The 15,356-nt window shown below is 44.7% G+C and overlaps 1 protein-coding gene across 1 annotated transcript in view; it reads right to left on the bottom strand.

The window, feature by feature from the left end:
* Positions 1 to 566: 566 nt before the first annotated feature.
* Positions 567 to 15,356, bottom strand: part of KCNK9 (potassium two pore domain channel subfamily K member 9) — a 126,243-nt gene continuing 111,453 nt past the window's right edge. Inside the window, exon 2 of the mRNA XM_070941976.1 lies at positions 567 to 1,405. Coding sequence (XP_070798077.1) covers positions 567 to 1,405 — 839 coding nt within the window. The remainder of the gene's footprint in view (positions 1,406 to 15,356) is intronic.

Below are 15,356 nucleotides of genomic sequence, written 5' to 3'. Positions count from 1 at the left end.
ATAGAAAATCAAATCGATATACCTGATGCTTCGATAGATACTTTTTTGTTAGTCGCATGGCACTCGTAGTGGAATTGTGCGTGTGCACCCGTACCCACACACTCAACACTCGCATACACACCCCCAAGTTCACACACAACACGACCTGCTTGTGAAGGAGAAAAAAGAGGTTTTGATTTTTGTGGTTTGTTGTTGTTTTTTTTTTAGGTCAAGAGTGCCAAAGGGCACGAGAAAGCTCACAGGTGCGTAACTTTGGAATTGAAATACCCACTTCCCATCGCCTCAAAATCTCGGATCGCAGCGGGAAGGTTAATTGTAAGGCATTATTTTTGCTGGAAAATAAAGTCTGTCCATGCTTCGTGCGCCAGAGCTGAGTTTCAGGGGAGTGGTGTCCTTCCCTTGAATGTGTAGTTGTTGTTTTGTTTTCTCTCTCTCTCTCTCCTGGATTTATGTTAGCCTCACTCTGGTTCACTCGAGGAATTGTTTTCGTTTTAAAAAATAATAATCTTAGGAAAGAAACATCACCCATCCGCCCACCCTCCAAAAACCCTGCAAAGAAAATGCCTTCAGATAGATTTGCGTCGTCTCATCAACCTGTGATGGTCCGTAAAGCTGTGCAATCCAGGGGAGATCGAACTGATGGGAGAAGGAAACAGACTGTTTTTTAATGTGCTTGGTGAGATCTCCTCAATCTTGTAGGAGATGGAGTGAAAGTATTGGAGGTTCAGCTTGGAACTGAAGGAATTTTGGTGGGAAACCACCCGGCTGGTGTATTCGTGGGACCTGTAACACATGCAGGAACAATCAGACTGAAGATCCGTCACCTCGGCCTTGTACCGCGGGCGTCCATGTTGAGAGTCTTCTTGAATGTGGACCACCATGCTGCTCCGGTTTCCCGCCAGGGAGGCCCTCTCCTCGGCCTCCCGTCTCTCTTCCTCGATGTTCATGAACAACCTGAGAACAACCAGATTGAGAAAAGCTCCGATGACGGTTAATCCCACCAGGATGTACATAAAGCTAAAGGCCACGTAGAGCGGCTTCCTCTGAAGGGCTCCTTTCGTCTGAAGGGCCACGTAGTCTCCGAACCCGATTGTAGTCAATGTGATGAAACAGTAATAGAAGGCCTGGAAGAAGGTCCATTCTTCACAATGAGAGAAGGCAGCTGCTCCGATGCAGAGGGTGCCGATGCAGGAGAAGAAGCCGACAGCCACCATGTTCTCCATGGAGACGTTGGTGCTTCTCATCCGGCAACACTTTTTCATCCGTTGCAGGAGGAACTTGACAAAGGTGTTCATGCGTTCGCCAAGGCTCTGGAACATGACAAGGGTGAGTGGGATGCCCAGGGCAGCGTAGCACATGCAGAAGGCCTTCCCTGCATTCGTCCCAGGGGCAGCGTGGCCGTAACCTGGAGAAGCAAAAGGACAACATGGGTAAGTGATGGAAAAGAAGGACAGGGATGATTGCAACCAAGGGGTGGCCAGAAGGATGAGACGTACACAACATTTGGGGCTCTTTGTGGGCTGGAAAAGAAAGGCACAGCCTGGAGAAAAGAAGGAGGGAGATGGTTTACTCCCTTGTTCCAAAGTTGTGTTGTTGTTTTTCTCCAGAAGGCAACTGGACTGTCTTGGGTTTTTCCCTTTGAAAACATTTTGCTTCTCATCCAAGAAGCTTCTTCAGTTCGGAAGAGCTAAAGACGCTTCTTGGACAGGAAGCAAAATGTCAAATCGTCCAGAACACGGTTGTCCCAAAAGGTGCTTTTCTTCAAAAGGCAACTGGACTTTCTTGGTATTTTCTTTTAAAAATGTTTCGCTTCTCATCCAAGAAGAACTGAAGAAGCTTCTTGGATGAGAAGTGAAACGTCTTCAAAGGAAAACCAGAAAGTCCAGTTGGCTCTTGAAAAAAAAGCATCTTTGTCCCACATGCGTTTTTCTTCAAAAGGCAATTGGACTTTCTTGGTATTTTCTTTAAAAAAATGGTTTTGCTTCTCATCCAAGAAGAACTGAAGAAGCTTCAGAAAACATTTTCAAAGACAAACCCAAGGAAGTCCAGTTATCTTTTTTGGGGAAAAAAAGCACCTTTGGAACAACAGAACACCAAGGTCCCTTACCTCTCGCATACCCTCAATTTATGATCGTGTCACTTAGCGATGGAAATTCTCGTTGCTGTTGTTAAGTTGAGGTCTAGGTGATGTCATTGTGGCTACTACCAGATACCTTATGTGTACTGTAGTCCACAGAACTGGCGGGGGTGGGGAATCACACTCCAAAATACAGCTGCCATCGTGGCCACGGGAAGTTGTTCAGCCTTGAATTGATTGTTAGGGCCACCCCGTCTAAGTGACCCTGTTCTCAAAAGAGCAAGAGTCCTCATTACCTGGAAATGAACCTTTTACAAATCATCAGTTACTCCATGCACAGTTTCCCAGGATTGGTTTCAAGCACATCAAATCTGCCCAGATTAATTTCCTATAAAGTCAAGGTAAAGGTTCCCCTCACACATACATGCTAGTCATTCCCGACTCTAGGGGGTGGTGCTCATCTCCGTTTCAAAGCTGAAGAGACAGTGCTGTCTGAAGACGTCTCCGTGGTCATGTGGCCAGCATGACTAAACGCCAAAGGAGCATGGAATGTTGTTACCTTCCCACCAAAGGTCGGTTTGAATCCCTAGCGCCGCGTAACGGAGTGAGCACCCGTTACTTGTCCCAGCTTCTGCCAACCTAGGAGTTTGAAAGCACGTAAAAAATGCAAGTAGAAAAATAGGGACCACCTTTGGTGGGAAGGTAATAGAGTTCTGTGCTCCTTTGATGTTTAGTCATGCTGGCCACATGACCACGGAGACGTCTTCGGACAGCGCTGGCTCTTTGGCTTTGAAACGGAGATAAGCACCAGCCCCTTAGACTTGGGCACGACTAGCATGTATGTGCGAGGGGAACCTTTACCTTTACCTTTTAATGTGGCACCAGAAGGAAAACAATTAAAAACCTGAATGGAGATTCATCCAATTACCTATATTTAATGCAATTTTAATTGTAATTAAATTACAGATCCAGCCCACGGGCCTTGTGTTTGACACCCCTGATTTACCGCCAGCTTTTCTGCAAGGGTATGCTTGAAGCGGTGGACAATTTACGGCAAATAAATCAAGCGTTGTTTTCATTTTTCACTGACTGGCAAGGGAGATTGGATGATCACCAAGTTCCAGTTTTTCACATTGTATGACTCCGAAACAAAAATTAATTATGAAACTTACTACCAGAGAGGAGACCGTAGAAGATGCCAACAGCTGGCTGACTTTCTCCCTGCTGAGAAGCTAAGTAAGATCAGATTTGTTTAGTAGTTTGGAAATATTAGGACTGCAGCAGGGGTGAAATGCTCCCAGTTCGGACTGGATCGCCCGATCCGGTAGCGATGGAGGCGGGTGGTTCGGAGAACAGGTAGCAAAAATCCCTGCCCCCACCCCCATTGCCCAGCTGAGCCGCACAATCATCAGAGGCTTTTTTTTTATTTTTAAAAGCATTTTTTCTACAACCTCTTTGGCCGAAAAAATGCTTTTAAAAGTAAAAAAAAAAAGGCTCTGATGATCGCACGGCTCAGCTGGGATCATCAGAGGCTTTTAAAAACATTTTTTCTACAACCTCTTCGGCCGAAGAGGTTATAGAAAAAATGTTTTTAAAAGGAAAAAAAGCCTCTGCCGATCAGGCAAGTCAGCTGGGATCGTCAGAGGCTTTTAAAAAAAAGAAAGCCTCTGCTGATCTGGCAAGTCAGCTGGGATCGTCAGAGGCTTTAAAAGCATTTTTTTTACACCCTCTTCAGCCGAAGAGGTTGTAGAAAAAATGGCTTTAAAAGTAAAAAAAAAAAAAAAGTTGGCCACGCCCACTCAGTCATATTACACCCCCACACACAACAAGCCACGCCCACAGAACCAGTAGTAACAAATTTTACATTTCACCACTGGACTGCAGTCTACAGTGGGAAGAAACAAAACCACCTCCAGAAAGAAGAGAATAACAAATAATTTCTTTATTTACCACCAAGAAAAACTGTGCCATTGTCTTCATTGGCACTCATTAAGGATCATAGTGGACTCAAGAACTTTTTTATCCTTAGGACAATAAGGCACCACCAGTTACAAACTCTGAATGTCCCTTTAAAGAAACCTACAAATACCTGGCTTAAAAATCTCTGAGGTAGGAACAATTATTCCACTTGTTATTCTTGGGAAGACTACAAAGAGCCAAGGTGGCGCAGTGGTTAGAGTGCTGTACTGCAGCTACTGCAGCTGACTGCCAGTTCAGCAGATCAGCGGATCAAATCTCACCAGGCTCAAGGTTGACTCAGCCTTCCATCCTTCCGAGGTGGGTAAAATGAGGACCCAGGTTGTTGGGGGCAATATGCTATTTAGTATACTGTCGATTGTTGTAAGCCGCCCAGAGTCCTCGGAGAGTGGGCGGCATAGAAATATGATTAATAAAATAAAATAAAAATAAAAAGTGCATAATATGAGCAAAACGCAAGTGTGTTTTGCAAGCTATAAACTAGGCAAAAAATTGAACTAAGCAGAATTGCAAAGGGAGCCCACTTCCTTTGATGCTAGACAGTGAATTGCACCGACAGGTGAGGATAAACACACTGAGCTTCAGCTGGATCTCGTTCATCATCCTGGGGGTGGGACTAGAAGACCTCCAAGATCCCTTTTAACTCTGTGGTTCTGTTAATCTGGAATAAGCAACAGAATCCAGTGTTGAAGAGCTGAAGAAGCTTCTTGGGTGAGACGCGAAAACGTCTTCCAAGAAAACCCAGAACGTCCAGTTGCCTCTTGAAAAAAGCACCTTTGGGACAGAGGTGGGTTTCAGCAGGTTCTGACCAGTTCTGGAGAACCGGTAGCGGACATTTTGAGTAGTTCGGAGAACCGGTAGTAAATATTCTGACTGGCCCCGCCCCCATCTATTCTCTGCCTCCCAAGTCCCAGCTGATTGGGAGGAAATGGGGATTTTACAGTAACTTTCCCCTGGAGTGGGGAGGGAATGGAGATTTTACAGTATCCTTCCCCTGCCATGCCCACCAAGCCACGCCCACTAAGCCATGCCACACCCACCAAGCCACACCCACAGAACCTGTAGTAAAAAAAAATTGAAACCCCCCACTGCTTTGGGACATCCCTGACCTGGGTGACTGAGAATCTCAATAGACAGCAGAATCCAGTGGCTTTTCTTTCATAAAGTCGATATCTTTTGGTTATCTCTTTATTCAGAAGAGTAGAAGATTGCTTTAAGACCAGCCTTCCTCGGAAGAAGCATGGCTGTTCTGCTGGGGGTTCGCAGGGGTTCAGGAGAACCTCTAGCTAAGATTCTGTCCAATTCAGAGAACCCCCATATCCCACTCCTGGCTGGCCCCGCCCACCCTGCCTTGCCCCTCCCAGAAGTCCCCACGCGGCCCGTTTTGGATGCAGGTAAGTGCAGGGCGCGCACGGAGGCTCAGGGAAGGTGAAGAACGGGTCTACCGGAAGTTCAGGAAGATCTGTTTCCGGCCTCCAGAGGGCCTCCGGAGCCTGGGGAGGGCTGTTTTCACCCTCCTGGAGGCTCAAGCAAAGCCTCCGGAGCCCAGGGAGGGCAAAAATGCCCCCCCAACAATGGTGTAGGAGGCCGATTAGGCCACACCCACCCATGGCCAGGCCCACTCAGCAACCAGGCAGAGAACCCCTTGCTAAAATTTTTGAAGCCCACCCCTACTGCTGCATCATGCAAAGTTATCCTCACCCCATCTTGCCACAAAGAGATTATACGTAAAGCTCGTTGACATAATTCAATGCTCATCAGAAAATCAGACAGATGACAGCAAAGAGGCAAGGTTGAAAGAGTCACTCAGAGAGAAAGGGATAACGGTCACAACATAGAGACTTCCGTTCAGAGTCAATCAATGTTTGGAGCAACCGAAAAGCCTAAAATGAATCAGTTGATCAGTTAGCCAATTCAGCATAGACAACCACTAGAAAGGGTGCTGGAGTTTTAGCAGTAGGAGAAGAATATTGGGTAGCTCAGAGTTGAACGATGGAGTCCTTGGTCATCTCTGAGCTGGGTTGTTTCATGACTCAACTAAGTAATGATGCACTGATGATATTATCTAGTTAGGTAATGAAATGTCTGCAAGAAAACAAGCAAGCGCAGAGAGTACCAAGGACTCCACAGTTTTTAGCAGTGGAATACAGAATAAAACAGTTGGAGGGGACCTTGGAGGTCTTCTAGTCCAACTCCCTGCTTATGCAAGAGATCCTAAAGCATTTCAGACAAACGATGGTCCAATCTCTTCTTAAAAGCCTCCAGTGATGGAACAGCCACAAATTCTGGAGGCAATGTTGTGACCCCGACTCCCGAGCCTGTCCTAACAGAGGAAGAGGACTCAGAAGGTGATGGGGAGGAACTGATAAGGCCTCCCTCTCTGGCAATGTCTCAGGTTCCATCCGAAGGCCAGGAGGAACAGCCTGGGATATGCCAGGAGGAAAGCATATCAGAACAACAACAGATAGGGAGCGAGGATGATGAATCCTGGCTTGATCCCAGGCAGCGTCGGAGGGAGAAGTGTGCGCAGCAACGGAAGAGGCGTGGGAGGGCCAGAGATTGAGCTGAGTCACTGAGCCACACCCCACAAGGAATAAAAGTGGGTGTGATTGCTCTTCAGGCTTTGTGACGGTCAAAGTTACAAACCTGAGAGTCACATCGCGTTACCTGAAATCTGGCTTGTGCATATTTGGATTGGACCTTGGCTAACTCTTGCTTCGTGGATTACTTTTTGCTACTGAACCGGACTGAGGATAAACTCTCTCTTGCTGACTGGGAGTGAAAACTGACTTGGCAGGCATTTCGCAGTTTACTGCCAAAACTCTTATCTGCAAGGGTTTCTAGTCTGATTGCTTAATAAAATCTTGGCAGGCGTGCCTGGTTGTGTGTTTGCCTGTGTGGGGAAGGGGGACAGAACAGGCAAGCTGTTCCACTGGTTAATTGTTCTCACTGTTAGGAAGTTTCTCCTTAGTTCTAGGTTGAATGTCTCCTTGATTAGTTTCCATCCGTTGTTTCTTGTCTTGCCCTCTGGGGCTTTGGAAAATAGGTTGACCACCTCTTCCTTGTGGGAACACCTCAAATATTGGAACACTGCTATCATGTCACCTCTAGTCCTTCTTTTCTCTAGACTAGCCATGCCCAATTCCTGCAACTGATCTTCATATCTTTTAGTCTCCAGGCCCTTAAATCATCTTAATTGCTCTTCTCTGCACTCTTTCCAAAGTCTCAACATCTTTTTCATAATGCGATGACCAAAACTGGATGCTACAGCTACTTAGCTGTACTACTACAGTAGTTATACTACTGGATACTGTAGTTACAGAAACCAGCTGGTTCCTCCTTTACATTACTAGTTGCTTCAGGTTTGATGTTCTTCTACTTTGAAATAATGCATTGGAGTTTGATCAATCTGAGATGTAAAATTTGAAGGGAATAGAATAGAATAACAGAATTGGAAGGGACCTTGGAGGTCTTCTAGTCCAACCCCCTGCCTAGGCAGGAAACCCTACACCACTTCAGACAAATGGTCATCCAACATCTTCTTAAAAATTTCCAGTGGTGGAACATTCACAACTTCTGCAGGCAAGTTGTTCCACTTATTAAGTGTTCTAACTGTCAGGAAATTTCTCCTTAGTTCTAAGTTGCTTCTCTCCTTGATCAGTTTCCACCCATTGCTTCTTGTTCTACCTTCAGGTGCTTTGAATGATAGTTTGACTCCTTCTTCTTTGTGGCCGTCCCTGAGATATTGGAATACTGCTACCATGTCTCCCCTAGTCCTTCTCTTCATCAAACTAGACATACCCAGTTCCTGCAACTGTTCTTTATATGTTTTAGCCTCCAGTCCCCTAATCATCCTGGTTGCTCTTCTCTGCACTCTTTCTAGAGTCTCCACATCTTTTTTACATCATGGTGACCAAAAGTGGCATGAAATCATCTGCCTTGACACCATCATGCCTATTTGTCTATCAAATGCCTCCATCTACATGTTGGCCTGTGTGGCCAAGCCAACTCTGAGAAAGACATAAGCAGAACTGATGTGATTAAGAACATCATTAAGAATACACTTCAAGACACATTCCACAAGGGGCAAACTGGACCGAGCTCCTGGTGCCTTTTTTTCCAAATAAATATGGGAAGGTCGGATGACAGCAGAAGTTAATGAGGTCAGGATGATATATTCAGTATGTCATGACTTGTCTTTTCTCATCTAAGTCTGCCCCGATAGAACCCAGCAACTATGAAAGGAATTCACATGAGTCTGAACATCAGGAAGGAATGTGAGGGTGGATTCACATCACATGACAGGCAAGATCTGAACGGAGCTGACAGGTTAATGGAGAAACATCTAACCAAGGATGGTGATTTTGAAAAAAAAAGAAGAAGCAAATACTCAGGCTTCATTATATTTGAAAGACAGGATACTGGGAAATCTCTGAGTGGTAGGCCAGACTATGAAGTCAACATCTCAAAAAAGAAGATAAGAATTAATGACATTCCATGTTATGGACAAGAAAACTACATAGACTTGGTAGCTGAGTTTTGGAGTCAGCTGGAGTTGAGCTGAACTCAAGAGCTTTTACCATTGTGGTCCAGCATACAGGTACTCTCAACTTACAACCGGTTGCTTAGCAACCATTCAAAGTTACAATGGACCTCCCCCAGATGATACTTCTGGTCCAATTGTCAAAACTCCGACTAACGAACCCAAGCAGATCAGAACTCTGAGACTTGGCTCCTTCTCAAAGGACTTCTTTATTGAGAACGTCATATCCGCACAGCTTCAAAGGAAAATGAACTCTAAATCTTTCCCTCGGTTACAGTATAATTAAACTAGGAAATAAGCCCATCCCTAAGCGTCACAGGTCACGTTGGCCAATAGGGTTAATTGGCGGCCTCCCCAGGCACTCCTTCCCCAACCTTATCCCTTGCCAGTAGATATGACCTTGGTTCTCACGAGAAAGTTCTCTGATGTCGAGCTGGCCACACACACCCCGGCCATGCCCACTCCGACCTCCTGAGGTCAAACAAAATCCTGATGCAGCCCTCAATGAAATCGAGTTTCACACCCCTGCTGTAAACTGTTCTAAGCATGATGCCCTCTACATCTGACTGGTCTCTGCTCAGGTTGCTAGTGTTGTGGCTCCGTTACCTGAGCCTGTGTCATCGGCAGGAGAGGACTCCGAGAGTGAAGGAGAGGAGTTGGCAAGGCCTCCCTCTCCAGGACCCTCCTCTCTGGCAATGCCTTCAGTGTCCGCCGAAGGGCAAGAGATAGGGCCGGGGCCAAGCACATCCACGCAGTCACAGATGGACAGTGATGAGGGTAATGAGTCTTGGCTGGATCCACGCCAGCGTCGCAGAGATAAGCGCGCGCAATAGAAGAAAAGGCTGAGTCACTGGACCACACCCCACAGCATATAAAAGGGAGCGTGGTGGCCAGTCAAACCTTGTGACGAACAAAGCTGAAAGCTTCCATGCCATTCTGCATTGCCGGACTTTTTGCTATAGACTTTGCTGGATTATCTCTGGACTTGATTGACTCCGTAATTATTGAGCTGTTTCTTTTGATGTACCAGGAGTCGGGAGAAGTTATCTCTCCTCTTCGTAAATAATAAACTCTTGGCAGGCAGCCACTAGGTTGTTGCCAAGTTCCATTATCATAAGGAAAAGGATTTTGCCGGCTGGTTTGGTCTTTAACTCTTGAACGTCTGTTGGTGTGTGTGCGTGTGGTTGGGGACAGAACAGCTGGACAGGTGCCTACAGAGTTCACCTCATGCCTGACCTGATGTCTCATACTAACACATTCTAACAGCACTTCTCTCTCCTCCTTCGCCCATCTGTCAAACCTCCTAACATTACATCAAAAGACAAGTCATTTCTCAAAGACGATTCAGGCTGAAAAGGCAGATGGACAGAGATACAAAAGAAAGAACAGCCCTTTAAGTCAATCTGAAAACCTTGATCCATATATCAGTAGTTCCAGAGCATCCAAGCTGCAGAATATCTAATTTTTAATGTCACCAAGGATGTCTTCATACAAATACAGGTTGGGGAGTCCTTGGTGCTCTCTGAATTTGGTTAGTTGCTTGCTGACATTTCATTATCAGACTAGGTAGCATCATCAGTGCTCCAAGTTGATTGGGAGTCCATTTAGTTTCATTTAATTACAGAGCCACTAAGGCTATTATTTCCATCCTTTTCAGGAATGCAGTTTAAAGCATCCCTGACAGATTACTGCATAATCTCTGCTTCTAAGATAGTGTTTCCCAACCATGGCAACTTCCAGGCACAGGAACTTCAACTCCCGGAATTCTCATCAATGCCACACCAGTTGAGGAATTCTGGGATTTGAAGTCCACGCACTTAGAAATGGCCATGATTGGAAAACACTATTCTGAGTAGTCTGAAATATAATGTGGATACATGCTGCTTATCTCTTGGTATGTGTTGTGACCTAGGCCCAAGTAGTTATTACCAGGCACAATCAGTCCTAAGCAAACATATTTTATTAGAACAGCTGAGAATTACTTCATTCTCAGCTTAGTCCAAATTAATTCCAAAACAAATTCTTCATAAACAATCCTTCGGCCTTATCACCAACCTTTGTCTTCTTTGGCAACCTGCCAAAGGCTTTTCTTGGCAAAACCCCACGATGTTAAGAAGCAAGAGACACCGACAAGAAACAAATGTAGCAACGTTGTTTTCCTACAAAGATCCCAAGACCCGTTGCTGCTCTTTTAAGCCTTATGGGAGGAGCCAATCATCTCCTGGCCTTACTCCCGAGTCCTCCTTTTTGCTTTAGTTGCTCTTGCCTTCTGGCAGCTCTTCACATGCGTGCACTAGGAACAGGCTCCTTCTGTTCCTCTGCCTCTCTGGTGTCTGCCTCTGGAGGCTCCAGTGTCCGCACATTGCTCCCAGGTGGCCCTGGCCCCATCTCTGCCTCTGACGCAGAGCCCTCATCCGGGCCTTCCCCAGACTCCAGGACTGGCCTATTGTCCTCCCCAGCCTCCTCATTGTCTGACTCCACTGCCAGTTCCGCAGACTGCTGGTGGACCACAACAGTATCTCCAATGACATAAACATGTAAGGAAGATCCAAAGATGCTTTTTCTTAAGAGGCAACTGGACTTTCTGGTTTTTCTTTGAAGAAGCTTGGATGAGAAGTGAAACGTCTTCAAAGAAAAACCAGAAAGTCCAGTTGCCTCTTGAAAAAAGCACCTTTGGGACAACCATGACCTGGATGATTGAGAATGTCAGGCCTGGAAGCCATCTTTTGCATTGGGCCTTCAGGCCTGCTACATTTACTACTGTGGGAAATTGGGAGGAGGGATTGTATGGAGCATGAGTGATAGATAGTCATAATAACATTCCTTTCTCAGAGGATCAAGGACAACTTGCCCTGCACCTGAAGGGCTGGAACTGAGAGGCATCTCCAGTTGGAACGATGTGTGATTGGACCATGTGATGAACATGTGGGTGCTGGGCAGGGACTTGAACTTTCCTTTTGGGTGGGGAAAACCTGGAAGCTTTCAGATGAAACTTTGAGGAACTTCGAGCCTCTGAGTCTTGGGGGTGTTACTTGGAACCCTGGCACTAAGCTGAATCTGCCTTAAAAAATTCAACCAGCTGCCCGGGCTACGCGGTGCTGTCCATGGTGCTGAGCCCCGAACGTCGACCCGAAACTGGGCGACATAAAGACTCAGGGAAGACTCCATAGATGTGTAAGGAAGATGTTATTGTGGACTTCAAATATACTTCTGTAGAGGTCAGCCAGAGGAGAAGCACATGATAGTGTATGATGGGAAAGGTCTCAACCCTTCTGGCTGCACCTATCCCCATCTTCCTCTCCCTGGCTGTATGGTGTAGCTTCTGGCTATGGGCCAGCAGTGAAATCCTCTGAAGTCTGCTACTGGTTCTGTGAGTCTGCTACCGAGAAGTGCCCATGCAGCGCTAAAAAAGGAACATTTTGAAGCCTTCCGAGTCTGCAAAGGTAAGTAGAACAGCGAGGGGAGGAGAATCCGCTGTGCCACGCGATTTAAATTAGCTAGAAAGCAGGAAATCCGACAATTCTAGCTAACATAAATTGTGCATCACAGCTGATCATCGGAAATACAGGTTCGCCCGAACCGGTAGCATTTTATTACTACTGGTTCACCCAAACCAGTCCGAACCGGTAGCATTTCACCCCTCCTATGGGCTATGTAGTATTTCTGCTGCCACCAACTGTATTCTTAGAGGAAGGGACTATCCTGAGCAGGCTCTTCCTCCAAGATAGATGGAATTTTCATAGCATGTGCCATTTACTCACCTGCAACCTGAGCTTAATAACGGTGAGGACCAAAATAGGGATGGTGATCATAGCAATGATAATGATCAAATGAAAACAAAGTCTACAGCATCATCTCCTCGCCCTAGCAGCTTTGAGAGCTGCGGCCAGAGAATAGCAGCCTGTTCTTTCTTTTAAGGAGATTAAAAGAAAAGCATCAATCTTATGATTTAATCATCAATTTCATTAAAAACAAGGGAAAGGATAACCTTCTTGTAGCTTGCATTGCCAAATGCCCCATTACAATAGGACGGAATAAGGCATTCAGCATTGATAAATATCCAAACAGTGTCTCCAATATTAGGCTCTCATAGAATTCTATGGAGTGTGTGGCTGGGGCACAGATTGTATGAGTAGGATCTGGGGTCCAACAGCTTGAGATAGCATAAACCAGGAGTCTCCAACTCCTGAACTTCAATTCCCAGTTCTCCAGGCTTAAAGTTGCCAAGGTTGGAGACCCCTGGCATAAACAATACAAGACTTCAGTTAGCTCTGAAATGATACGTTTTGAATACATAAGTCAAAAGTAAAGTTCCCTGAGATAATCAGGAGACATTGGCCCCAATATAAATTCCTAAAGGAATTGGAATTCGTGAAAACAAAGGTGTCTGAACACAAATCCTGGAACACAACTCTGAGTTTGCCTCCAAGAAGAGGAGAGGTCCCACAAGTTTCCCTTTTGAAGCCAGATGATCCTGACTAATCCTTGATTCTCTGGATTGCAACTTTCATTCCACGTTTTTTATTTATTTTGTCAAGTTCACATAGCATATATTGGAGGTGGTGACCCTTTGACAGCTGTATGCAATGAAATTTCATTTTAATGCATGCCGATTAGTGTACATTCAAAGTGACAGTAAAGTTATTATTCTATTCTATTCTATTCTATTCTATTCTATTCTATTCTATTCTATTCTATTCTATTCTATTCTATTCTGCATTCCCATCCCATCCCATCCCATCCCATCCCATCCCATCCCATCCTATCCTATCCTATCCTATCCTACTCTGCATTCCTATTCTATTCTATTCTGCATTTCTATTCTATTCTATTCTGCATTCCTATTCTATTCTATTCTATTCTATTCTATTCTATTCTATTCTATTCTCCATTCCTATTCTATTCTATTCTCCATTCCTATTCTATTCTATTCCATTCTGCATTCCTATCCTATCCTATCCTATCCTATCCTATCCTATCCTATCCTATCCTATCCTATCCTATCCTATCCTATCCTATTCTATTCTGCATTCCTATTCTATTCTATTCTATTCTATTCTATTCTATTCTATTCTATTCTATTCTATTCTCCATTCCTATTCTATTCTATTCTCAATTCCTATTCTATTCTATTCCATTCTGCATTCCTATCCTATCCTATCCTATCCTATCCTATCCTATCCTATCCTATCCTATCCTATTCTATTCTGTATTCCTATTCTATTCTATTCTCCATTCCTATTCCATTCTATTCTATTCCATTCTGCATTCCTATCCTATCCTATCCTATCCTATCCTATTCTATTCCATTCTGCATTCCTATCCTATCCTATCCTATCCTATCCTATCCTATCCTATCCTATCCTATTCTATTCTATTCTCCATTCCTATTCTATTCTATTCTATTCTATTCTATTCTATTCTATTCTATTCTATTCTATTCTATTCCATTCCATTCTGCATTCCTATTCTATCCTATCCTATCTTATCCTATCCTATCCTATCCTATTCTCCATTCCTATTCTATTCTATTCTCCATTCCTATTCTATTCTATTCTATTCCATTCTGCATTCCTATTCTATCCTATCCTATCCTATCCTATCCTATCCTATCCTATCCTATCCTATCCTATCCTATCCTATTCTGCATTTCTATTCTATTCTAGTCTAGTCTAGTCTAGTCTAGTCTAGTCTAGTCTAGTCTAGTCTAGTCTAGTCTAGTCTAGTCTAGTCTATTCTTTGGAGCACTTCCCTTTAGCTTTCCCAAAGGTGCTTTTTCAAGAGGCAACTGGACTTTCTGGTTTTTCTTTCACAACATTTCACTTCTCATCCAACTTCTTCAGCTCTTCTTGGATGAGAAGCGAAACATTTTCAAAGAAAAAACAGAAAGTCCATTTGCCTCTTGAAAAAACACCTTTGGGACAACCATGACCTGGATGACTGAGAATCTCCATAGACATTCACTTTAGTTTCTTTTAATTGAGAAGTATGGGTCCCAATCTGGTGCCTCCTGTCCCCTCTGGACCAGATGTATCTGGTCACCACCATGCAAAAAAGATGCTGAGTCTCTGGAAAGGGTGTAGAGGAGAGCAAGAAAAATAATAAAGGATATGGAGACTAAACCTTACGATGAATAGTTGAGGGAGCTAGGTATGTCTAACCTATCAAAGAGAAGGATTAGAGGGGACATATTAACTGTCTTCCAGTACTTGAGGGCTGTCTTTAGAAGAGGTGTGTCAACTTATTCTCCAAAGCACCATGTCAACTCGTAAAGCATCCCTGGCCTGCTCTCGAATTGCCATAGGCAAGTGGGATGGGAAAACAGCAAAGCAGCATGGCAGCCAAAAATAAAAGCACATTCCAGACATATCTCTCTCAAGGCTGTCTCCCAGGGTAGCCTACAGTGGCCAGAGGGGAGTGATCTCTACAACCTGCAAAATTGCTCCATTGGCAAATGTGACTGATGACACACCCTGGGGGGAGGTGGGAAACAGGGAGAGGCAGGGGCCATAAATTATGTGGAGAGTTGGCTTAACTTGGAACATGCTGATATGAAGCTCTTAATAAATAACTGGATTTCTTTTGAAGCTTGTCGTAGTATTTCTTTGTATGGGGCCATAAGAGACAGTTTGGAGTCTGGGCGAGGCTTAGACTTGCTGAACTGTATATAAGAGTTGGTTTGGCCTCTATAATGGGTGCCTCTCAGCAGTGAAATACCCCCGGTTCTATCTGGCTCACCGAACTGGTAGCGCCAGCAGC

This window comes from Pituophis catenifer, unplaced genomic scaffold, assembly GCF_029215685.1.
Source record: "Pituophis catenifer annectens isolate HBS135680 unplaced genomic scaffold, rPitCat1.0.hap2 SCAF_3, whole genome shotgun sequence".
Classification (NCBI taxonomy): domain Eukaryota; kingdom Metazoa; phylum Chordata; class Lepidosauria; order Squamata; family Colubridae; genus Pituophis; species Pituophis catenifer.
This window is presented reverse-complemented; position numbering and strand designations above follow the sequence as displayed.